This window comes from Moschus berezovskii, chromosome 16, assembly GCF_049115385.1.
Source record: "Moschus berezovskii isolate FMDL1 chromosome 16, NW_MosBer_1.0, whole genome shotgun sequence".
Taxonomy (NCBI): domain Eukaryota; kingdom Metazoa; phylum Chordata; class Mammalia; order Artiodactyla; family Moschidae; genus Moschus; species Moschus berezovskii.
In genome coordinates, this window is record NC_142475.1 from 29,506,069 (window position 1) to 29,533,352 (window position 27,284).

General features: G+C 34.1%; 1 protein-coding gene across 4 annotated transcripts in view; it reads right to left on the reverse strand.

Moving 5' to 3' along the window:
* CSMD3 (CUB and Sushi multiple domains 3) overlaps window positions 1–27,284 on the reverse strand; it is a 1,369,436-nt gene that overhangs the window by 82,869 nt on the left and 1,259,283 nt on the right. For 3 of the 4 annotated variants that reach the window (XM_088844606.1, XM_088844604.1, XM_055432443.2), the window contains 8 exons: window positions 23,894–23,974; window positions 22,822–22,935; window positions 15,521–15,709; window positions 14,999–15,145; window positions 12,520–12,708; window positions 7,555–7,740; window positions 5,691–5,885; window positions 2,899–3,072 (listed from right to left, as the gene is read on the reverse strand). In XM_088844606.1, the coding sequence (XP_088700732.1) occupies window positions 2,899–3,072; window positions 5,691–5,885; window positions 7,555–7,740; window positions 12,520–12,708; window positions 14,999–15,145; window positions 15,521–15,709; window positions 22,822–22,935; window positions 23,894–23,974 (1,275 nt within the window). The remainder of the gene's footprint in view (window positions 1–2,898; window positions 3,073–5,690; window positions 5,886–7,554; window positions 7,741–12,519; window positions 12,709–14,998; window positions 15,146–15,520; window positions 15,710–22,821; window positions 22,936–23,893; window positions 23,975–27,284) is intronic. The other variant, XM_088844605.1, reaches the window with a different exon arrangement.

The window sequence follows — 27,284 nt, forward strand, 5'->3', positions numbered from 1 at the left end:
AACTAGAACTCTTTCAGGAATTTCAATCCAGAGTATCCACCAGAAATGAACAGATGTGTCCACAAAAATACTTTTATACAAATGTCCATAGCAACTTTATCCATAATCACTCCAAACTGGGTAGAGTCCATATGACCATCAGTAGGGGAATGGTCAAGACAAGGAGATTCTACTCAGAGATTTAAAAAAATTACTGATACACACAAAAACATGAGTAAAACAGAATAAAAGAAACCTTACACAAAAAGAGTACAAAACTTAGGATTCCATTCACACGAATTTCTAGAACAGGAAGAATTACCATACGGAAAAAAAAACAGAACAGCTATTATCTCAGGGTATAGGGGAGGAGAGCTGCAAATTGACTATGAAGGGTCACAAGGAAGCTTTCTGAGCTAATGGTAATGTTCTATAACTATTGAGTAGTTTTGGTTATATAGGAGTACACAGTTGTCAAAATGCATCAAGTGTATTTATGGCGCTGTATGTACATTTGCCAACATTAAGAAAAAAAGAACCATGAGCAAATATTCAACTCTAGCTAGTTTATATGTATATAGAAATGTTTACAAATGAAGTGTACTGCATTTGGCAATTTCAGAATGTATCAAAAATAAAATGAATTTATGGGTTAATACAGGCATGAAAGGATGAATAGATATATGATATGCAAATACAAGGGTTTAACTGTACATTCTAGATAGTAGGCATGTGGGTGTTCATCATCAAGTCTCTCAACTGAAAAATTTATGATAAAATGCTGGGAGTTTGAGAATAAATACACTCTATTTAAACAATCATAAGCACATTCTAGGACCATTCTAAGCCAAAAGTATCTGGGGCTATAAGGACAAGTTGTTTGCAACCATGAGAAGAATGACTAGGCTATGTGCATTATTCAAATTAATTCAAAGTATAAGATTCTAGGATCTGCTTATTTGACAATAGCACATTCCTCCTACTGACACACTTTTGAATTTATATTAGATGTCAACACTATATCCTATGCAAGAATGTTGTCTTTATAGACTGAGAGTCAATGTTTGTTTATAAACATTCCTCTTACACCTTATATTTCCGGAAAACAGAATCAGGATTCTAAGTAGGAATAAAACCACCCTCTATATACAAAATCCAATAAATAACATATAGCATACAATAGCAGTTCATCAGGACAAAGAATTATCAAATAGAGTATTTTAAAGTTAATTTACATATATTTTAAAATAATGAAAAAAATTTATAATAAGAATGTATTTTATATACAATATTAATATTATATACAAAATAATATTTATTTATAATAAATAAATAAGATTTATTAAAAAATAAAATAATTTAAAATATAATTCCAAATAATACTTTAAAATAAATTTAAAAAATTAATCTGTAATTGAAATGAGCATAACCAAAACCAAGTTAGAAACTAATAGGAAGTATTTTATTATTCTATATTAATACATGATTTAATTTATTTATCATTTTCTTTTTATGTAATAGTCTTACAGAATATTCAAATAAATATGTGTACTCTAATAAAGAAACCATCATTACTGAGTTTCCAAGTATACCTACTAACAATATGCCTGAGAGGGTAAGAAATAGAATTTTAACCAAAATCTCTACCTATGCCCTTTAAAGTTTCAAATGTTTACAAGCTTATTATCAATACAATATGCATGTAAACTGTTAAAGTCCCAGGCTTTACTGCCATGTGTCATATTTTTCAATAGCAAAATTTTAGAGTTGAAACACAGTACAAATTTAGAAATATCCTGTTCATAATAATCAGCAATTTAAAAATCATAAATAATAAGATTATGTTTGTTCTCAAGTGGCAAGTGTATATTTTATCAGAACAATTTTTATTATTATTACTTAATTTAACACGTTCTCATTTCTTGAAATAATTTTAGAGAAAAATAAGTCATAAATCATACCATTTTCTTAATCTTAAGGTAATTGTATAAGACTTTAAAAAAGGATAAAACATATATCATAATATTATTTTAATAATAATAGAAGGGATACAAAAAACTAGCTATTCAGTTTCTTTTAATGAACAGTTTTTTAGAATTAATAATAAAAAAAATATACAGGGGGAAACCTATTTGCCTAAAATGGGCTTCCCTGGTGTCTCAGACGTAAAGCGTCTGTCTGCAATGCAGGAGACCCGGGTTTGATCCCTGGGTTGGGAAGGTCCCCTGGAAAAGGAAATGGTAGCCCACTCCATTATTTCTTGCCTGGAAAATCCCATGGACAGCAGAGCCTGGTGGGCTACTGTCCGTGGGGTCGCAAAGAGTCGGACACGACTGAGCGACTTCACTTTCACTTCACTCACTTTCACATTTCAGGTTTGAAAATAGATTTTTCAAGTTTTAATAAAAAGTAATATTGTGGCTCATGGGGTTGCAGAGTCGGATACGATTGAGCGACTGAACTGAACTGAACTGAATATTGCACATGTTGAATTGTTAGGAAGTAAAAAGGGATAAAGTTAAATGTGGAAATTGTTTTTCTTTTTTAGTCATTACCTTAAGCAAACAGGTGAAAGGAGAATCGACTATGATTTAGAATGAATTAACAGCTACAGTGCTTAATCCAGTGGAGTATGCAGACATATAATTTTCAGCAATTAGTTTTCACCTTTTATTTTCACCATGCTGGGAAAAATTCTGCCTTTCATTAATGACTTAACAGTCTCATTTGGAATACTAGTAGATTAAGAGATATCTGTTTAACAGCTCTTCTACCATGAGACATTTTAAAAGTTAAACATTTCCCAGTTTTTACCATCCTTACTGATTGAATATAAGTTATTATCTATTATTATGATAAAGGGCTGCCTTTTGAGAGGGAGAATAAAATGTTTGGTTAAAACGACTTAAAAATCTGTACCTAGGCATCTGGTGTCTGATCCACTCCAAAGACCTGAAGAAAGGCATTCCCGAACAGCAGAGCCCACAAGCATGAATCCTGAATCACAGGTAAAGATGGCTGTTGAGCCATATGAAGTCTGAGTTCCAATTTTATTTCCATTGGGAGGGGTTGGGAGTTCTCCACAGGAAATAACTTGAAAACAATAACATAATAAAAAATCCTAAAGATACAGTCAACGCGAACTTGTAACAAAATCATGTTTTCAACATTGTGAATTCCTAGGATTTGACCATTAAAATTGACAATTAAATTTGACATTTGCAGAACATGTTTGAAAGATCTGAAAGCATAGAGAAAATAAATGACATAACTGAAAGTTTTTCTCCTTTGAGTTCCCATGTAATGTAATAAAGTCACTTAGTGCTGTCTGACTTTTTGGGACCCCATGGACTGTAGTCTGCCAGACTCCTCTGTCCATGGAATTCTCCAGGCCACAATACTGGAGTGAGTAGCCATTCCCTTCTCCAGTGGATCTTCCCAACCCAAGGAACGAACCCAGGTCTCCCACACTGCCAGTGGATTCTTTATCAGCTGAGCAACCAGGGAAGTAAAACTGACATGTGTTGACATGTGATTTTGTTTGTGTTTTTGCTTAGCCAACCTGGTCACTCAACAGGTTGTGATGGAAAAAAAAGCAAGACTAAAGGGAGGATGATTTATTAGTCTAAAGTCTTTCTCTGATTTATCAGTAACTTTAATAAGATTCCAGAGCCCATAAACAGCTAAATAAAAATTTACAGCTAGCAGTTTAAATCCAGAAATGAATAATTAACCACCAGCCTTTATCTGGCTCCAGGTCTGGCTTTCATCTCTAGGCTTTAGGAGACTATTAGATAGACAAATAGAAAATTTGCAAACTTTGAAAAATTGCATGTAAAATTTAAGATATATTGATTGTTTTGAACTAATCCCCCGAACAATCGTTTGCAGTAGTTATAATATTTATTAGGGTTAATAACTGATGTTTATAATATTTTAATGTAAAAGATGAATAAATGAAGGACCAAAAAAAATTCTGCTCTTTCCATTTTTCTTTATGAATTGTAATTCTCAGGTTCTGATTTTTGCTCCACTCTTACTTCTGGGCAGGAACTTGATGTTATGTAGAACTTAAATTTTTCTATATAATAAAGGATAGAACACAAAGAAATCAGACAAATATTTATTCAATGTCTGATTTAACGAATGCTGCTGTTATACATTTTTTTCTAGCTCTTTGAAATATCCTTATCTCATATATCCTTTTAATGAATTTAAAATGGAAGAGCAATGAGACCAGAGAAAGGGAAAGATCTTGGGTGAAAACCTAAAAGAATAAGGCAAAATTTACAAAATACATATGTTATAGTTTTAGAATATATAACTTATACATGCTTTTTGAGATTTAATTCATCAATGATTATAAAAATGGAAACCCCAAGATTCTTTGTTTATATGGAGATTAAGAAAATAAATCAAATATTCATAAGTAAATTATTACTAAGTACTTGTATACTTACTACATATAGCCAGTAATCTGTTAGAGTTATCTATTATGTTAAATATTTTAGTCACCATAATCCATTTACATTTCAGATGTTTTTATTAGTTTATTTCTAAATTATGTGTCTATATCATAAATGCCTTAAAATTGTGAAGAACATGAAATAAAAGGATGAAGTTTCAGCATAGCATATTTCCTGGCACTAAGTAAATACCCAATAAATGTAGTAAAGAAAGTTCAAGATATTTCTACTGATTTTTCTATGTTCAGCTAGCTTATCTACTTTATACACTGGCCATTTATAGCAATATTATAAGAATGCATGGAAATAGAATGACTAAAATGTTCAATTTGACTCAATAAATGTTTACTGAATTTCTGCTGTGAATCAGGTTCTAGCTGGTATTTTCAACATGTAACACCATTAAATCATAAATAGTAAGTGTGATATAGGTATTACTGTGGGCTTCCCTGGTGGCTCAGTGGTAAAGAATCTGCCTGCCAATGCTAATTCAAAACTTGCTCAGCATAAGTAAATGCATTACTAGGCACATATTAAGATTTTAAATAATTTAAGAATCCCATTTTAACATTCAGTTCAGTTCAGTCGCTCAGTCGTGTCTGACTCTTTGCAACCCCATGAATCACAGCATGCCCGGCCTCCCTGTCCATCACCAACTCCCGGAGTTCACTCAAACTCATGTCCATCGAGTCGGTGATGCCATCCAGCCATCTCATTCTCTGTCGTCCCCGTCTCCTCCCGCCCCCAATCCCTCCCAGTCTTTTCCAGTGAGTCAACTCGTCACATGAGGTGGCCAAAGTATTGGAGTTTCAGCTTTAGCATCAGTCCTTCCAATGAACACCCAGGATTGATCTCCTCTAGAATGGACTGGTTGGATCTCCTTGCAGTCCAATATTGGGCACAGTTTCTTCTTTAGTAAAATAAATATAATAATATCAACTAATTTATAGAATGGAAACTAACGTATAATTGAAATAATACATGTAAAGGGCTAAAATCAGTGCATAGTTGTTTTAATAAATGATCGAGCTAGAATCCAAGCAAAGGATATGTGAATCCAAGGACTCTTTTTAATAAGCATTTACAAATACAAAAACAGTTACAAAGTGTTTAAGATGACTTGAGAATAAACCATTTTTTAAATAATATTACCTCATTATTGCTCAAGAGTGTGTAGAGAAGTGATCAGGTAATTTAATCACCAAGGATTGCTTATGAAATAAGTTTAATAGAGTGTATACTTACTTTGGCAATATGGTCTTTCATTTCTCCAACTCCAGGTACCATTAGGAAGACATTCAATAGAAGCAGGACCTAATCCATGATAACCAGGATCACAGCTGAAAACTACTTTGGTTTTGTATTCGTAATGGGAACCATTCACAATTCTCCATCTTCCATGTTCCAAAGTAAAGGAATTGATACTTGGACATGTAACAACTAAACAAAAACCAAGATAAATACTACTAAGTCAGTCATGTTTGTTTTACTTAATTATGTCTCATGTCTATCCCATTCTTAGTTCATCACTTCCTTACTTCCTCCACTACTGTGCCATAAAAAGTCTTCAGTCATTTTTTTTCATGCTAATATTTCCCTCAGCTCTATGGTATTATTGGAAGTTCTTTGAACATGTCATGCTATTTCACAGTTGAAAGTATTTGTACATATTGTTCCATTTACCTAGAATCTCTATTACTGACTATATATTTTGAGAAAATCTGTTTTATGAGAATGATCTTTTTATGCAAGACTTGTGATATTGAGGTGGAAATTGTTAGGCAGTCAGTGTAGAGTCAGAGGCTCTGTTCTTTTCTAATTTCAATTTTAATTCTCTCATGTGAATGTTTTGCTCCACTCGCCTTAAGCCATATTTGCTCCAGTTTCCAGGCATTCAGAGGAATGCCTCCCTAGTCTGGAGGGTCATAAAACATGCGGACTCAGGACAAGACCAATATTAACTGATGTCCAGTTTATCAAGAAGAAAAACTCCAGGTGGACCATTAACTCTTAAACATATATTTGGTCCCTAAATAATGGTCTGAGGTCCTCAGAAAGGGTCAATGGATGCATAACAATATCTGGAGGCACTGAGAAAATGGGGGACCCAAAAAAGCCTAAACTGGACATGGCAACATTTAAACTGACTGGTCAGAAATTATACGCATCTGGCCCTGAGCCAACCAAAGCTGAACATATTAATTCTAATAAAGATATAAACTGTGGTTATTCACACCTTTTGGGGGCTATTTACCCCCTCTCAGTGTCTATGCTAAGAACTTTATATCTCTATCCTTTCAAATAAACTTTGCCTGTGTGAGTATTTATGAGTTTTCAGTATTCACTCTTTGGCTGAATGAACAGAACTCAGTTCCCAGTGTCAATATAAACTTCAGCTAATTCAAAACTTGCTCAGCATAAGTAAACGCATTACTAGACATATATTAAGATTTTAAATAATTTAAGAATCCCATTTTAAATGAAATCACACTAAGTTGAAATGTCAGTACTAAAGGAGAATAGATAAGTGATTTATAGAGAAAAATTAAAGACCTTATTTAAACACATTTCCGATCCTTTTGCTATCAAATATTTTACCTGAATTATTTTCAATAACCATTATATAATATTATTTTACCTATTACAGTATTAACGACAACAATGAGAAATATTCTAAATATAAGCTCTATGAAGAATTCTGACAATTATTGAAAAGTTTGGATCATCTCAGCAGCATCACATATGTTTATAAAAACCAGAACTGAATGTATTAAATATAATTTCATTCATGCAAACCTAAAAAAATTTTTCAAAAGACCTATGTACTGAAAATATGTCTGCTGATGGATGCCTTTCTACAAAGTAAATAAAAATTTTTATGTAAAATAAAATTTCACTTTATTCTCTTGACATATATATTCTAGAGCTTCTGAAAATGAGTAAAAAGTCCTTACACTATATTCTAGTTCTTTATAGCACAAAACAGCTTAATTTACTTTTATTTCTTAGACATCACTTCAGGGAAGAGCTCTGCAATTTGATACATAAAGTTTTAAATCATATAAGATACCAGTAGAAACATGTGATGAAATTTCCTTAATATACATACCAACACAACGAGGGGTCTTGTTATGATTGCTCCAAGTTCCATCTGACTGACATATGGCCGTGGTAAGTTCCTTTGATGACAGTCTATATCCATCATTACAAAAATAGGTAACTCGGGTTCCTACCAAGTAGTCTGTTGTGAGTATTCCTCCATTTGTTGGAGCTTTAGGAATCCCACAGGAAATTGCTAAAATAAATACATACATAAAAGACCAAAGAATCAGAAAAATAATTAGATGTCTCATTAACTGTAAAGCATATAAAACTATTTGGAATTTTATTAATTCCTCTGAAACAATTTCAGAATATCTCCCCAAAAAGCTTCTCTGAGCTATAACTTTTTCTGAATCACTTATTTCAAACTATCGTTGAAAGTGCTTTTAAACTGGTGAATCCATACATTATTAATGCTTTCTTAGTTTCTTACTGAGTTTCTTGTCAGTGTGTGCATGATTATCAGCATGTTTATAGATTATATGAGAAGGCAAGGTAGGTAAATATAGAATGGATTAGTGCTAGCTCAAGTCTTGCTGCTGCTGCTGCTGCTAAGTCATTCCAGTCGTATCTGACTCTGTGTGACCCCATAGATGGAAGCCCACCAGGGTCCCCCGTCCCTGGGATTCTCCAGGCAAGAACACTGCAGTGGGTTGCCATTTCCTTCTCCAATGTGTGAAAGTGAAAGTGAAGTCACTCAGTCGTGTCCGACCCTTAGTGACCCCACGGACTTCAGCCTACCAGGCTCCTCCATCCATGGGATTTTCTAGGCAAGAGTACTGGAGTGGCTTGCCATTGCCTTCTCCGAGCTCATGTCTGGACCTAGCAAATTAGGTGTATTCAGTTTGACTAAAGAGTTTACAGGTGGTGATAATCAACACTCATGAAGATTTGGGACAGGAGGAAAACAGAGGTTTTTACCTGGAAGTTGGATGTTACCTTATCTTAGGTCCAGTCAAACTCTGTGTGCTTAAGTACCATTCATGGAATATGATGTGTATGGATATGTCTAATAAATACAGGGCCAGGACTTACTGTTTTCAATGTAGCTTGGATATTTCTGCATTTTGCTGATATGTATTTGATGTCTTGATTTTCATTTACAATATATCTAATTTACATAAAAATTAGTTTTACCATAAGGTACTATTTACAGTATAGATTTTTATTTAAATAGTCTATTGTATATAAGATCTTTTCACATAAGTTAAAATGTCTGTACAGAAGTCCCCTGAAGTCAGTTGCTTCCAACTGGTGCTCTGCATGTACACAATTTGCATCTCCAAAAACAAAAAAAATAAATAAACTTTCAAGGAATATATTTGGCAGACAAACCCTAAATGAGATTCTCTGTATCTTTTATATAATATTCAGTATAAATATTCATACATCTATCTACAGAAAGATTAATATATTTGAATATGGGTATAGACTTGAACCAGCTGGAGTTATTTATGACATCTGGTCATAAAACTTCTAATTTCTGAAATAGTTCGTTTTATTGTTTTCACATAAGACATTTTGGATTTGTAACTATATTTTTCTCATATAAAAAGAACAGAAAAATGTGATTTTAGTTGGATTATTTATAAAAGTTGTATTCTATTTACCTGTCTCTCATTTCAACCTAAAATTATTTCTGCTTCTCTTATAAAGCCTATCACTTAGGTGTTTAATTTTGATTAATCCATGCAAATTGACTACAAAGTAAAAAAAGAAAAAGTAATATTAGCTAAACCTATAAAAAATTACCAAAATTGAATGGCAGACCCTCTACTGTTGAATAGTTTGATCTTTTGTAATTTGATAACTTACAAATTATAAACAGAAAAGTAATTTTGATTTAATAAATTATATAAGCAATCTCATATAATTATGTTATCATCACAGCTATCTAATTACAGACTTCTAAAATAGTGTTCCAAACATAAATCATTCCCTGATGTCTATTAAAGCAACAGTTAGTATTTCCACTTGGGACTTCTGGGAATTTCAATTTTTAACAAACCATCCCCACTGAATCCCTACTGAAGACTGTTAACTGCACACCGTTGGATTGGTATAGGTTAAACTTATAGCAAAGTAACAATGAAATTTAAATAGCATAGATTTCATATACATGGTTAGTATAAAATGACTATATTCCAGAACTGAAAAAAAAGACAACATACTAAAATGATAGGACAAATATGCCTGTAAATACCTTACAATTTAAGTTCTTAGCTAAAAAAAAACAAACCATAGTTCAGAAGAACCTTCATCACTGAGTGATTGTCAGAGGCTTCTCTCCAGAGCTCTCAAAAATCACAAATTAAAAGTGAAAACGGAATATAAAGCGACTGTTTCTACATAACCCTGTACTGTTGCATCCTGGCAGAGCAGAGACCAGAATCTGCCACATGACTCGAGGGTGCTGCAAACTGCGCCCTCCTGATTGTCCTCGTAAACATGTCCACCGGACATACTTGGGGCAGGATGTGATTTCTGCTCCGCTTCACTGCCTGCCCCTGCGGCCATCCCCATGAACACTGTTAAAACAAGATGTTCCTGATTAACAGCAGAGCCTTAACTTTACTCCCTCTTTATGGTGTGCTGATCAAACTCCCCAGTAAAGCTATTTCCTAATGATCTCATATGACTTCTGCCAATAAAAGTGCAGGCTGAAAGGAGTCATTTTGTATTCCTGACATGGAGAGCTGGAGGGCCCCCTGACTCTCTGCTTGCCAAATTATCTGTCTGTCGTTTCATTAGGCATTCACCCCGTTTCAAGTCTTTCTCACCCGTTGTGCTGGACGTGGCACTGTACAACACTCAATTGTGTAAAGGGATGATAATGATTTAATTCAAGGGGTCAATGAATGATCAGTCGATAAACAGACAAATAAAACACCTAACCAATCCCGAATAGAGATTAACAGAATAATTTTTCTATCTTTAACTGTGTTCACATTGTCTAACCATAGCTCAAGTAAATATGTGCAAGGACGTATAAGGAGACTGAAGAGACAAGAAGAATAAAAGTGACTGAAGAATGCAAAACAAATTTGGAACAACAACAAAAAGCCTGTATTGTGTATATAGCTCTTTCCAATGATATTTAGCTATTTCATTTTAATTAGTTTTATCCAAACACAGGTGACATACAATAAAACTTTTTTATAAAATAATTAATCTTTTAAACTTGTTGCAATAAAAATCAAGGGTCAATTTTGGAAATGCTTCTTCGAGTTATTAATACAAATATTTTATCACTTTGCTATGTAAAATGTCTTTTTTTCAGCTACATTTTGATTTATCTTTTGTAATTATAAAAAAATTTCAAGTCAAGAACAATATAAAGGCTCTGTACATAAACATCATATTATATATAAAAAAATCAATGAAATTATAGTACTAACATTACAAAACAATGTCAAAATTTCAGAAAGTTCAGTATAATTTTTATTTTAACCAATAGTTAACTGTTTTCACTAAGGTTTTCTTAAAGATTAATTATATACATGAATAATTCTTGATAACTGATATTTAATTGTTCAAAGTTCAGAGCATTTAAATGTTTATTTTAAATCCATATGATATAGAAGGTATTATATATATTTTAAATTCTCATGATTTAAAAATTATGAGATTATGATTCATTTTCAGATCAGTTCTGGAAAACTACCTAATTCTAGAGGTGTATAAGTACATTTGCTATTCATTGGTCAAAGAAAAGCAGATGTTTTGACAGTTTATTAAATGTATCTATTCGACAAGAAGTCAGTGCCTTCAGTGTTGGTAAACCCACTATCTAATAAGTAATGAATGTTTCTGCACCAATGAAACAAAGAAACAGTTTTCAGTTCTCATTTTTTTCCATTTATCTATGAAAGCTATATTTTCATGAATTGCTGCTGCTTAGAGATCACAATTTAACAAGTAAAAGAAACCATTTCAGTTATCTTGTAATGTCAAACCTTTATTCATTTCAACATGCTGTTATTAAATTTTAAATTTTAATTGATTTGTTTTATATTTTATTTCTTTATATAAATTGCCTTCAATAGGTAAATTAGAGACTGAGCGACTGAACTGAACTGAACTGAATGGTAAATAAATAATGGTATACTCATTATTTATTAAAAGTGCTTTACATGTTTAATGTGAGGGTTCACAGTTGTTATATATGCTTTCATATGCTGGGTAAAGTCAATCAAATATAAATTTAAATTTGATATTGCAAAATAATTTGATATGTTTTAAGACTGTCAAAGTCCAACGACATTACATCTTCCTGTGGAGCTGTTAAACTTGTCTTTATGACTATATCTAGTAAGAGACACAACTACTTTTTAAAAACATTTTTGGACCTTAGTCCAAAGCTCTAAAATGTGCCATTTGTTGATTTGTCATTCTTTTGCCTTGCACGATCAATGCTCAGAGTGTGCCTTGATTTTTAACAAAATGAAAGTCATTTCTGTCAAGTTAGCTAAACAGTGAAGAAAAAATAATGTGGTCATTGGCTACATTTTCCATTTGCTTTTACATTTGTTGCACTGAGAGCGACTTAGCAGCAGCAGCAGCAGCAGCACTGAGAACACATTTTTGCATACTTGAGAGTGAATGTTTTCAGTGACCTTGCCCATCTTTTCCTCTCTTTTCTCTCTGCAGATTCCACGCTAATACAAAATCCAGCTCCGGGTCATTCATTTCTGACAGCTAAGTGACGGGATGGTAGATGTACGAGTAGAATATGCTTAGAAGTGGAGAGAGTAAAGACATAAATCACATCACAACAAATTAAGCATTATAAAACAATGTGTCACATGCTTCTCAAATTTATCAGCCTGTGTTTTCAAGCCTTATTTTCCTTACAGGTATCTATAATATGCTTCTGAATATTTATAATTTTAGAAGTTTTGGCAATCTAAATGAAAAAGCTAAACAAGGTCAATCTTTTATCAGTGTGCCATTTTTGGTTAATATACTTCACCTTGACAAGCAGGCACTGGTGCATCCCATGCGTGATAACCATAGGAAGACTTTCTGCACACAGCACTGCTTTTCCCGACAAGTCGGAATCCTCGATCACAGGCCCAGCGGACCACACTATTTAGCTGTCCTCCTGTTTGACTGATAATGTATCCATGAGGTGGGGATTCTGGTGTACTACAGTAGAAAGCTTTTTTAAAAGAAGATAAAAATCACTGTATAACTAATGAATCAGAAACTTTTTACAATCCAGTTGTAAAAATATAATAATACTAGTTCATAAAAACTGGTCAATTCAATTGCCATCTAGGTGAATTTTACTTCATATGGACATCATATTATTTTCCATCCACTTGACAATCTATTGATATAACCTTTAGGAGACGTAACTATTTCTGGACTTTTTTCTAATTCTTATTGTCACTGAAGATGTCTCCTAAGCTGAAATACATTATACTTTTGTAACACCCTGAAGGTTCAAAAGCCATACAAATAGTTCATTGAATTTTGGAATGGTAGTATTTCCTGTCGTTTGAAAGACCTATATGTCACAGTTTTGGTAGCAATATTTTAAAGCATGTATCTACATGTCACTTTGAAATTATCTCCAGACACCTATGTCATGTTAGGGCATGCATTTCATTTTGGTGGATGTCTAAAATAGATCCACATTTCATAATCCTCTCTCCCAGTTTATTAAAGAGTTTCCATGCTGTCAAGAGTGCTTACATATGGTGATAAAAAATGCCAATAAAATAAAACTTTTTTCATCTCCTGAAGTCTGAAATGTCAAAAGATAATGTCAACTGGCTTTTTCATATACATGTACTTTTGAGACTATTCAGCCTGGCAGGATCCATTTACCCTTTGAAACTTCAATGTATTCATCTGAGAAAAAATGAGACTTTAGGGGTAAATAGTAAGAAAGAGATGGACTTAGAATATATGTGTCATAACCTGTCATTTTCTAAAGGCAAAATATGTATTCAATATGTCAAGTCGTTCTTAGAGCTAAAAATGATGTTTTCATTATTTTTATGTCCAATTTTGTCATGAAGATAATATAAATAAGTCTATAACATAGTCTTTAATACAGTGAATCTAACGCTTACAATTGTTGGATTTAAATGGTTTCCTTTAAGTTATTATCGTCATTAAAAATACAACTTAATATTTTCTTACTTAAATAGAGTCTAGGCACAGCTTTAATAAAAAGATATATATAGGGTTCATATGAAAGAAGCTGTGATTCAAATATGAAAAAGTATTAAGCATGACTTGGGTACATATTTCAGTCTTTAAATATTTCTCCTTTGCATGCCTAATAATATTTCAAACAATAGATATCTATTATAGGACAAAAATTGTAAATATGCTATCATGTAATGTCAGTAGCAACTTACTTCTAATATGGAAAAGACACATTGTTGACAAACTATCATCTTATAGTTTTAAATTCAAAGGAAACAAAAAATATTATATTTCTATATTATATACTATACATGTAATTTTATATAAATGAGTAAAATTCAACAGTTTATCTTTAAAACTAGAATCAAATTTATGTAAGTTTATGTCTACAATTGTGTCAGAATAATTTATAAAATATTTAAGAAAGTAATTTTCAGTAGAACTGATTTGCAATGATCCATGGCTTCAGGGGACATGATCTGAACACTAAAGAAAGAGATGACTGATTGGTTCTGAAGTGTTTTGTTCCTGAGCACATACCCATGGCCTCTGACATGACTTAGGATAGTAATAAAGAAAAGGGATATAATCTTTGCGTAATGGAAAACCATGTACACTTATTCAACAGGAACATTTTGGGTTCAGTATCAGTAGACTTCATAAACAGGAAGATATAGAAAAAGCTATTTCATCTTGATATTAAGAAGAATTTTCAGCCCTCATCTTTTTCACTAGTACTCAGTGAAAAGCAATGATGAAAAAACAAGTAATTTTTTAAAACTAAAGGTTTTTAAGTGATATATTCATCATTTTGTATTTTAATATTTAAAATATTTTAGCAAGTATCATAAATCAGTGGGCAATGATGAAAACAAAGATTTTTACAATTGTATGTTTATATTTTTTAAAAACTTATTAAAGGAGTTATTTATATATTAACTAGATCAGATACACACAATTGAGCAACATTATTATTTTTTGAGTGTTCAAGGGAAACTGCTCTTGGGAAAATAAGCACTTCAAGTATCAAAGTTTATAATTAACAAGTCATAAATACTTTAAGTGCTTTTAATTATTTCAAAAATCATGTGAAATATATAGTACTATTTATCACTATAATAAGGGAACAGAGGGACAAAAATGTTATATAAATAACTCAAGAAACATCAATAGAGGAATCATGATTCAGATTCATACCTAACTGAATAGTATCTGTGTCTGTGCTCCTTAATCACAACCATACTGAGGATACAGATGAGATCTGCACTGAAGTTATAAGTATCACATACCTATATATCTTATCCGGAAGCCTTTTTTGTTATTGCCATGATCTGCTGACCATTGAAGGAATACTTCATGACCATTGCTTGTTATATTAAAAGCCGATGAATAATCCCCACTGAGTGAAACAAGCACTGGACTTTGAATATTTGGTCCTTCAGAAAGAAAATAACACAATTTAGATTTAACTGAGAAATTTATGTTTAGTATTTCACATATTTACAATAGTATTACATACAGCAATTCATCCGGGACCAATTTATTTCATCAACAATAACTTAAACATAACATAATGTGTTTGTTTACACATTTTAATTCCATAGCTAAAGCAGCTACAGTTTATAACAAAATGATCAAACTAAGTGTAATTTTCATATGGTATACAGGTAAGTTTGATGTTGCTACTTCTAAAAAAATCCATAAGTTAAAATAAAGTCATATAAGCAATTGTTTATATTGAAGGCCTGAATGTATACTTTGAGCATTTGAATTGAATTTGTGAATATCCAGTAAATATAACCTATGGTTACCATCATACACCTGAAGAACATCAAATTCTTTCTCTGTCTGGAAGAATTCTACAAACATGCTGATATTATATCCTTTTTCCACAGAAATGCTCCAGGCACACATTTGAAGATTTGGGTAACTGTCAGGATATCCAGGGCTCAATATGACTCCCGTAGAATCCAGGCGTAATTCATTGGCGGGACAGAGCACTGTCAGAAAAAATGTATCATTAGATAATGCTCATGTTTCAGACTTAAGTGAAAACTGAATTTTAAATACTGGATATTCTGTTTCTATGTTAAATAAACATAAAGGAAACAATACTTTGAACTATGTGTATAAAATGACAACTTGTACAGTAAACTTGCAGTTCAAAAATGAAGCAATGTCCTAAAATGGTATGATATTAATTTCCTTTTTTTATTACATGTGAGACACATTTTCTTTCTGGATTAATAAGTATAAATATATAGATAATTAAAAGATAAGGCATTTACTTCCCTATCTTTATATTATTTCCCTATCTTTCTTCATCTTCTTATGTTCTTTTCCCTCTGCCTCTCTTATCTAAGTTCTTGTCCCTCTAGACTTTTTCTTTTGTCCTCAAACTTTCATTCACTCAGGTATGTGAGGACAGACAGGAAGTTGCCCTACCTCAGAGTATTCATTCCGGACAAAGATACTTCTCTAATCTCAGGAATATGCTTAAACCACGAGGATTTAAAACAATTAGGAGTCACCAGTTATTTTTCCAGACCAAAAAGGTAAGACAAAGCATAAGCTGTTCATTTCATAACTGCATCTCCAAAGTACAATACACTAGTAAAATATGACAACATATGATTGTTCTTTAATCAAGTTAATAACTTGAAATAACTTGAGTTAATAAAATCTGCCATTAATTAATATACAGATATTTGAATATTTACTATAGAATATGAGAACCCCATGAACAGTATGAAAGGCAAAATGATAGGATACTGAACGAGGAATTCCCCAGGTTGGTAGGTGCCCAGTATGCTACTGGAGATCAGTGGAGAAATAACTCCAGAAAGAATGAAGGGATGGAGCCAAAGCAAAACAAATACCCAGTTGTGGATGTGACTGGTGATAGAAGTAAGGTCCGATGATGTAAGAGCAATATTGCATAAGAACCTGGAATGTTAGGTCCATGAATCAAGGCAAATTGGAAGTGGTCAAACAGGAGATGACAAGAGTGAATGTACACATTCTGGGAATCAGTGAACTAAGATGGACTGGAATGGGTGAATTTAACTCAGATGACCATTATATCTACTACTGTGGACAGGAATCCCTTAGAAGAAATGGAGTAGCCATCATGGTCAACAAAAGAGTCCGAAATGCAGTACTTGGATGCAATCTTAAAAATGACAGAATGATTACTGTTCATTTCCAAGGCAATCCATGCAATATTACAGTAATCCAAGTCTATGCCCCAACCAGGAATGCTGAAGAAGCCGAAGTTGAACAGTTCTATGAAGACCTACAAGACCTTTTAGAACTAACACCCAAAAAAGATGTCCTTTTCATTATAGGAGACTGGAATGCAAAAGTAGGAAGTCAAGAAACACCTGGAGTAACAGGCAAATTTGGCCTTGGAGCACGGAATGAAGCAGGGCAAAGGCTAATAGAGTTTTGTCAAGAGAACACACTGGTCATAGCAAACACCCTCTTCCAGCAACACAAGAGAAGACTCTACACATGGACATCACCAGATGGTCAACACCGAAATCAGATTGATTATATTCTTTGCAGCCAAAAATGGAGAAGCTCTATACAGTTAGCAAAAACAAGACAAGGAGCTGACTGTGGCTCAGATCATGAACTCCTTATTGCCAAATTCAGACTGAAATTGAAGAAAGTAGGGAAAACCACTAGACCATTCAGATATGACCTAAATCAAATCCCTTATGATTATACAGTGGAAGTAAGAAATAGATTTAAGGGACTAGATCTGATAGATAGAGTGCCTATTGAACTCTGGACAGAGGTTCGTGACATTGTACAGGAGACAGGGATCAAGACCATCCCCATGGAAAAGAAATGCAAAAAAGCAAAATGGCTGTCTGAGGAGGCCTTATAAATGGCTGTGAAAAGAAGAGAAGCGAAAAGCAAAGGAGAAAAAGAAAGATATAAGCATCTGAATGCAGAGTTCCAAAGAATAGCAAGGAGAGATAAGAAAGCCTTCCTCAGCAATCAATGCAAAGAAATAGAGGAAAACAACAAAATAGGAAAAACAAGAGATCTCTTCAAGGAAATTAGAGATATCAAGGGACCATTTCTTGCAAAGATGGGCTTGATAAAGGACAGAAATGGTATGGACCTAACAAGAGCAGAAGATATTAAGAAGAGGTGGCAAGAATACACAGAAGAACTGTACAAAAAAGATCTTCGCGACCAAGATAATCATGATGGTGTGATTACTCCGCTGGAGCCAGACATCTTGGAATGTGAAGTCAAGTGGGCCTTAGAGAGCATCACTACGAACAAAGCTAGTGGAGGTGATGGAATTTCAATTGAGCTATTTCAAATCCTGAAAGACGATGCTGTGAGAGTGCTGCACTCAATATGCCAGCAAATTTGGAAAACTCAGCAGTGGCCACAGGACTGGAAGAGGTCAGTCTTCATTCCAATTCCAAAGAAAGGCAATGCCAAAGAATGCTCAAACTACTGCACAATTGCACTCATGTCACACGCTAGTAAAATCATGCTCAAAATTCTCCAAGCAAGGCTTCAGCAACATGTGAACCGTGAACTTCCAGATGTTCAAGCAGGTTTTAGAAAAGGCAGAGGCACCAGAGATCAAATTGCCAACATCTGCTGGATCATCAAAAAAGCAAGAGAGTTCCAGAAAAACATCTATTTCTGCTTCATTGACTATGCCAAAGCCTTTGACTGTGGATCACAATAAACTGTGGAACACTCTGAAAGAGATGGGAATACCAGACCACCTGACCTGCCTCTTGAGAAACCTGTATGCAGATCAGCAAGCAACAGTTAGAACTGGACATGGAACAACAGACTGGTTCCAAATAGGAAAAGGAGTGCATCAAGGTTGTATATTGTCACCCTACTTATTTAACTTATATGCAGAGTACATCATGAGGAACGCTGGGCTGGAAGAAGCACAAGCTGGAATCAAGATTGCTGGGAGAAATATCAATAACCTCAGATATGCAAATGACACCACCCTTATGGCAGAAAGTGAAGAGGAACTCAAAAGCCTCTTGATGAAAGTGAAAGAGGAGAGTGAAAAGGTTGGCTTGAAGCTCAACATTCAGAAAACAAATATCATGGCATCGGTACCATCACTTCATGGGAAATAGATGGGGAAACAGTGGAAACAGTGTCAGACTTTATTTTTTGGGGCTCCAAAATCACTGCTGATGCTGATTGCAGCCATGAAATTAAAAGACGCTTACTCCTTGGAAGGAAAGTTATGACCAACCTAGATAGCATATTAAAAAGCAGAGACATTACTTTGCCAACCAAGGTCCGTCTAGTCAAGGCTATAGTTTTTCCCGTGGTCATGTATGGATGTGAGAGTTGGACTGTGAAGAAAGCTGATCCCCGAAGAATTGATGCTTTTGAACTGTGGTGCTGGAGAAGACTCTTGAGAGTCCCCTGGACTGCAAGGAGATCCAACCAGTTCATTCTAAAGGAGATCAGTCCTGGGTGTTCATTGGAAGGACTGATGCTAAAGCTGAAACTCCAATACTTTGGCCACCTCATGCAACGAGTTGACTCACTGGAAAAGAGTCTGATGCTGGGAGGGATTGGGGGCGGGAGGAGACGGGGATGACAGAGAATGAGATGGATGAATGGAATCACCGACTCGATGGACATGAGTGTGAGTGAACTCTGGGAGTTGGCGATGGACAGAGAGGCCTGGCGTGCTGTGATTCATGGGGTCACAAAGAGTCGGACACGACTGAGCAACTGAACTGAACTGAACTGAACTGATACTATAGCTAATCTAAGAACTGTTTTCTTTCTTTTTTATTACTTCTATTTCTCTTAGTGAATCTGAGATGTTTGTATCTTGAATGTGATTTCAAAATTAAAAAGTAACAATTCAACAAATAGTATTGGATCATTCTCATTCTAAAAAGAGAAATCTGATGTCTGCTTTTTACAAAGTGAAAAATATGTAAAATAAACAAATGAACAAACAAAATTTAAGGTTAGAAATGGAATGGAAAAAAATGAATCAAAGATAAAGATTAATGAATATATAGCTATGGCATATTGATATAAAGATATGGATAATTTAAAGATATGACAAGTAAGTTTAAGAAAAGGGTTATGTTGTGTATGCCCAGCTACTGATATTTAATATTTCTGAAATTTTTAGCTAGGTGAGTAACTGTGTTACCGAACATGTCAACCCCTCACTAAAAACCATTCGGCACCTTCAAATTCTTTAAGGTGAGTCCCTGCATGCCTCGCCAGCTTTGTTTTCTGTTGTTCCTCCTCTGTAACAGAATGGTCCAAACATACTGAATAACCTGTAAGTTTTTCAGTTCAGCATATGTTAGTGCTTCTGTTTCAAATGTCCTCCTCTCGTCTGATACATTTGAAATATTTGGGCACCTCAAAACCCAGACCAAATCTCATCCTTTGTAAAATACTTCCTGAATCTCTTCTCCATCAGTCCAAGCAGAACTGCCTATTTCCTTCTTATTGCCTCTTAACATATGCTTCTATTATTGCAGTTAGTTAATTTTATGGTTATAATTCTTTGCTTTCTAAGTTTTCTTCTTAGGCTATTGTTATAGAAAAGCAAGTGTATATCTTAATGGTCCCAATGTTTTCGACTGAATAAATACTCCATATTACATTTGAAAAACTGAGACAATTCGATATAACTTACTGTAAATACAAAAATTAACCTATTCTTATACTAACCAATATAAAGCAAGAATATACTGTTCAGCACTTTCTGTGTATTATATCACTTATTTGCCACCACAACTTTAAGAAGTGTATACAATTTTTCCCCTTTATACATGTTGTTTTAGTTGCTAAGTCGTGTCTGACTCTGCAACCCCATGTACTCTAGCCCACCAAGATCTTCTGTCCATGCAATTTTCCAGGCAAGAATACTGGAGTGGGTTGCCATTTCCTTCTCCAGGAAAACTTCCCACCCAGGAATCAAACCTATGCCTCATGCATTGGCAGGTGGATTCTTTATTGTTGAGCCACTAGGGAAGCCTTAGTCACCTATTATATTTCATTTATATTAAACCCTTTGAAGAACATCATATTTAGAAATGCTTTCCATGTTTTAAGTGTGATATAAAGAACTAAAGACTATCCAGGGAGGAATAACAAAAGTAATGTAGCCTCTTTCACGAGAAGTGAAAAAGTAAAATAATTTAAAATAAATTATTAATAAAAACAGTATAGATTAGTTACAACAGATTCCAAATGAATGACAATTTTTTAGCAGGATTGTGAATTAATTCAACTGAAGAAAAAAAAATTTTTTGGCCATACTGTGTGACAGGATCTCATTTCCCCAGATCAAACCTCTTCCCCTTGCATTGGAAACATGGAATTTTAAGCACTGGACCCAGAAAATCCCTAAACAAATATTTAAACTCAGATTTTTTTGCCTAAGTGTTAGGTCAATCAATTAATATAATAACTCTGTCTAAAGTCATTCTGAGGAATAATTAACTTTAGCTAGTACCCGTAGTGTTATTATGAAACAAACATTTATTGTCTCCTTTTTTGTATTCTCCACAGCAGATAAAATAGGAGGAGACACTCTTACTACAGGAAATTCTGATTTTAGAAATAAGATATTGAAAGTCTTGAGATATGAGGGACTCAAACAGGTTAACAAAAATGTTTTTTAATTAAAAATAATGCTGAATTTAGATCTAGATATAAATAAGAAGTATTGCTCTCCAAAAGCTCACAATTAAGTTATATATTGGGTCAAGGAAGATATGTAATTGATATGTAATTGCTTATCCATTCAGGAATACAGGTGATAGACTTCAGAATTAACAACCAACCCTAAGATGGCCTACAAAATCATTGTTTAAGATTAAGGGAAATTCTTATACTGGTGTTGGTTATACCTCCAAACTCATCTTTTCTTTCTTGATGCTTTAAGAGCCCCTATCTTCTTCCAAGGACTCCATAGAGGTAGAAAAATCAAACATTTCTTCCTACTGACAGCATGTTTGAAATAATAAACAGAATTTTTGTTTTATCATTATAATAGTTAAGATACTACATGGAAAATTAATTTCTATTTCTCAGGAATAAACCCCAGTGAAGAAAGCAATTCAAGAAAATCTGGGGAGGGATAATCAAAATCAATTTTACTCAAATTAACCAATATTTATAATTAATTACTATGTGAAAGAAAGAAAGAAAGGGAAGTCACTCAGTCGTGTTCAATTCTTTGCTACCCCATGGACTGTAGCCTGACTGGCTCCTCCATCCACAGGATTTTCCAGGCAAGAGGACTGGAGTGGGTTGTCAGGTGTATTAGGCACTATTATGGTCCTAGGAGCTATACAAGTTAATAATACACGATTCCTGAACATCAAAATCCCAGTACATCATTCAAGATCCATCATGCTCTTGTCCTTGTAACACTGAATTCCTTGAAGTCTGCATCTCACCATCTTTCATTTCTGTGTCTTTGCATATACCTCTGTTTCTTGGCTAACTCTTTTGCTAGCTCAGTTCTACCAAAGAAAGTATCATTTGTTATTCAGAACCCATGACTAAGGGAGTAATGCCTCCAATCAAGCTTTTCCTCTCATATAAACAGTTTAAAATTATATGATTCTACCTTACTGCTGTATGCTACAGCTTATATGGCTGTCATATTCCTTACACCATTTTGCTTTCATAGCAGGGACCATTTACAACTTTTGTTTTTTCCCTTAGATCTTCATTCTCAATATGTGCTCAATAAAGTATAATGATTCTAGTGGTTGGAACAGAAGCTACTTGCAATCCACATTGGAACCTTTATTTAAAGTGGTTTCTCTTGCTTTCTTTCTCCACTTCCAAACCTCACAGCAAAAGTAATTTAAATAAGTTGAACTGACTATTGATAAACTAGAAAAATTAAACTTCAGGTGAATAAACAATGTTTAGTTAAATCTGATAAAAAATGGAATGAAAAACACCATATATGAGTAGTATAATTTTTAAATTACTGTCAGTTAAATATATAATAATTATATAAAATATAGTTTTCTCAATTTTGTTACTACTGAATTAAACATAAAACAAATACTTAGAAATAAATAATCATAAGAATTGGTACCTTGACAAACGGGAGGTGCTCCATCCATCTGCAGTCGTTCTCCTAATCTGCATGTCAGAATTGCATTACCAACCAAAGTAAATCCTGGAAGACACTGATATCTAATAATATCACCTATTGAAAAAACAGGCAGAAAGGGCTTCAAATAAGCACGAAGGTAATGGTTAAAATAAACTGATGGTACAGTTATAAAATTTGAATATTTTTTCTTTCAGTCATTTTCAATCAGTATAAAAATTCTATTGTTGTAAGGAGCGATGATATTCAGAATATTAAACTACTAGTAAGTCATGAGCACTGACCAATTGGAACTGAAGCCAAGAATAAATACCAATAAAACTGGTACTGGGGCAATCTGATTATATATAAGCAAAAATAGTAAGGAAATAATCTGGTTGGTACAGGTAAGATATTCATTAAAAGTATATCAAGCAGTTGAAAGGACTCCTAGTTACTGATATCAAGATTAGATTCACATTGGTCATTGATATTTTCTTACATTTCTGAACCAAAATTAATATTAATAGATAATAATGATGAAATTTATTATGTTACATTAAGATACATTATTTTCTTACATAATTTTTCAAACTATGAGATATTATTGAGGTTAAATTTCCAATCAGTTTTAAAAGGACTTTATTTATGATCACATGGAACATAATGAGTTGTTTTCAAGGATATGGAAATCAAACATGTCATCTAATACACCCTGCATATCATTTATTATACATATCAAGTTTATGCCTGAATTTGAAGAACAATAGTTAAGACTACAATGTTGGAAGGTAGCAAAATAATAATTTGGAAATAACTACCAAAATAGTTATATGGCTCAGATTCCTATATTGTTTCCTAACTGTACATCATAAAAATACAGAATTCTTTTTTCTTACCTAACATTCCCTTGCCTCTTTTCACTGTTTTCCATTCTTACAAATTCTAAATAATCCCCATCAATCCAGGGAAAGAAGGTTTAAGACAGGCTGCTACTATTCTTTATTTTTATTGATTTTAAGTAAAATCTTTGTTAACAGTATGTTTTCTTTGAAAGTAATTTAAGAGACTTTACCTATTTCAAATTCATCATCTTCTGTCAAAATTTCAGCATTGGGTACGGGTGGTGGAGGTTGACACACTCTTAGTTGATAGGCTGTAAAAATAGATAATGCTTATTCCTTCTCTGTACAGCTATACATATATTCACATATGTGAAAAAAATTACAAGATGCTCATTTATAACAATAAAAATAAATGATATAATTTATCATTTTAACAATTTATTTTAAAAAATGCTACAATATTAAAGGGGAATTAATCATTCCTTCTGAAGTAGGGAAAGGCCACCTGGAGAAGAGAAAGGCTACCCACTCCAGTATTCTCGCCTGGAGAATGCTCATGGACAGAGGAGCTTGGCAAACTTCAGTACATGGGGTTGCAAAGAGCTGGACACAAATGAGTGACAGAGAACAATCATTCCTTAAATAATTTTCTATACTAACCCTTCTTATTTCTCACCTTCATTCTAGTTCTTCTGATTATGTACTTCCATTTTGGTGTGATCACTGTTTGAAATTATATACTCATGTTAGTTTATGTGCTAATACCACTTTCCAAGGTTCATCACCAAATTCCCTGCATCTAGCAAAGTGCCTAGCATTTAGTCATAATTGCAAACAAGTACACAATGAGTACTCCATTCCAAGAAATATTATAAACATCTTACTTATATTAACTCTACTAACCCTCACAAAAACTATATTACTTAATTTCTGTACCTAATCTATAATTATTCCCATTAGAAAAAGAAAATTGCTAAAAGAATTAAGAATGTGTCCAACTCCTATAGCTATAGAATGTCAGAGAAGGGATTTGAACACAGACAATATGGTTCTAAAGCTTCCTTTCACCAAGCTAGATTAGTATGTCTACAAGTTAAGTGCAAGTTCAGTCACTCAGTTGTGACCAATTCTTTGCAACTCCATGGACTGCAGCACGGCAGACACCCCTGTCCAACACCAACTCCCGGAGTTTATTCAAACTCATGTCCATTGAGTTGGTGATGCCATCCAACCATCTCATCATCACTCATCCCTTTCTCCTCCTGCCTTCAATCATTACCAGCATCAGGGGCTTTTCATATGAGTCAGTTCTTCCCATCAGGTGGCCAGAGTATTAAAGTTTCAGCTTCAGCATCAGTCCTTCCAATGAATATTCAGGACTGATTTCCCTTAGGAAGGATTGGTTGGATTTCCTTGCAGTCCAAGGACTCTCAAGAGTCTTCTCCAACACCACAGTTCAAGAGCATCAATTCTTTGGTGCTCAGCCTTCTTTATGGTCCAACTCTCACATCCATACATGACTACTGGAAAAACCATAGCTTTGAATAGATGGACTTTTCTTGGCAAAGTAATGTCTTTAGTTTTTAATATGCTGTCTAGGTTGGTCATAACTTTTCTTCCAACAAGCAAGCGTCTATTAATTTCATGACTGAGGTCACAATCTGCAGCAATTTTGGAGCCACCAAAAATAAAGTCAGCCACTGTTTCCAATGTTTCCCCATCTATTTGCCATGAAGTGATGGGACTGGATGCCATGATCTTAGGTTTCTGAATGTTGAGTTTTAAGCCAACTTTTCCATTCTCCTCTTTCACTTTCGTCAAGAGCCTCTGTAGTTCTTCTTCACTCTCTGCCATAAGGGTGGTGTCATCTGCATATCTGAGGTTATTGATATTTCTCCCAGCAATCTTGATTCCAGCTTGTGCTTCTTCCAGCCCAGCATTTCTCATGATGTACTCTGCATATAAGTTAAATAAGCAAGGTGACAATATACAGCCTTGACATACTCCTTTTCCTATTTGGAACCAGTCTGTTGTTCCATGTACAGTTCTGACTGTTGCTTCCTGACCTGCATACAGGTTTCTCCAGAGGCAGGTCAGGTGGTCTGGTATTCCCATCTCTTTCAGATTTTCCACAGTTTATTGTGATCCACACAGTCATAGGCTTCATCATAGTCAATAAAGCAGAAATAGATGATTTTCTGGCACTCTCTTGTTTTTCGATGATCCAGTGGATGTTGGCAATTTGATCTCTGGTTCCTCTGCTTGTTTCTAAATCCACTTTGAACACCTGGAAACTCATGGTTCACATATTGTTGAAGCCTGGCTTGGAGAATTTTGATCATTACTTGACTGGCGTGTGAGATGAGGGCAATTATGCAGTGTTTTGAGCAATCTTTGGCATTGCTTTTCTTTGGGACTAGAATGAAAACTGACCTTTTCCTTCCTGTGACCACTACTGAGTTTTCCAAATTTGTTGGCCTATTGAGTGCACCACTTTCACATAATCATATTTTAGGATTTGAAGTCACTCAACTGGAATTTCATCACCTCCACTAGCTTTGTATGTAGTTATGCTTCCTAAGGCCCATTCTACTTTGCATTTCAGGATGTCTGACTCCAGGTGATGATCACACCATTGTGATTATCTGGGTCATGAAGTTATTTTGTATAATTCCTCTGTGTTTTCTTGCCAGTTCTTCTTAATATCTTTTGCTTCTGTTAGGTCCATACCATTTCTGCCCTTTATTGTGCCCCATCTTTGCATATAATATTCCTTTGGTGTCTCTAATTTTCTTGAAAAGAAAATTCTATTGTTTTCTTATATTTCTTTGCCTTGATCACTGAGGAAAGCTTTCTTGTCTCTCATTGCTATTCTTTGGAACTCTGCATTCAAATGGGTATATCTTTCCTTTTTGCCTTTGCCTTTAGCCTCTCTTCTTTTCTCATTTATTTGTAAGGCCTCCTCAGACAGCCATTTTTCTTTTTTGCATTTCTTTTCCTTGGGCATGGTCTTGATCCCTACCTCCCATACAATGTCATGAACTTCCATCCATAGTTCTGCAGGCACTGTGTCTATCAGATCTAATCCCTTGAATCTATTTGTCACCCCAACTGTATAATTGTAAGAGATTTGAATTAGGTCATACCTGAATGGTCTAGTAGTTTTTCCTACTTCCTTAATTTAAGTCAGAATTTGGCAATAAGGAGTTCATGTTCTGAGCCACAGTCAGCTCCGGTTCTTTTTTTGCTGACTTTATAGAGGTTCTCCATCTCTGGCTGCAATGAATATAATCAGTCTGATTTCACTATCGACCACCTGGTGACGTCCTTGTGTACAGTCTTCTCTTGTGTTGCTGGAACAGGCTATATGCTATGACCAGGGTGTTCTCTTGGCAAAACTTTATTAGCCTTTGCCCTGCTTCATTCCACATTCCAAGGCCAAGTTTGCCCATTACTCCAGGTGCTTCTTGACTTCCTATTTGCATTCCAGTCCCTTATAATGAAAAGGACATCTTTTTTGGATATTAGTTCTAGAAGGTCTTGTAGATCTTCATAGAATCTTTTAACTTCAGCTTCTTCTGCATTAATGACTGGGGCAGAGACTTGGGTTACTGTGATATT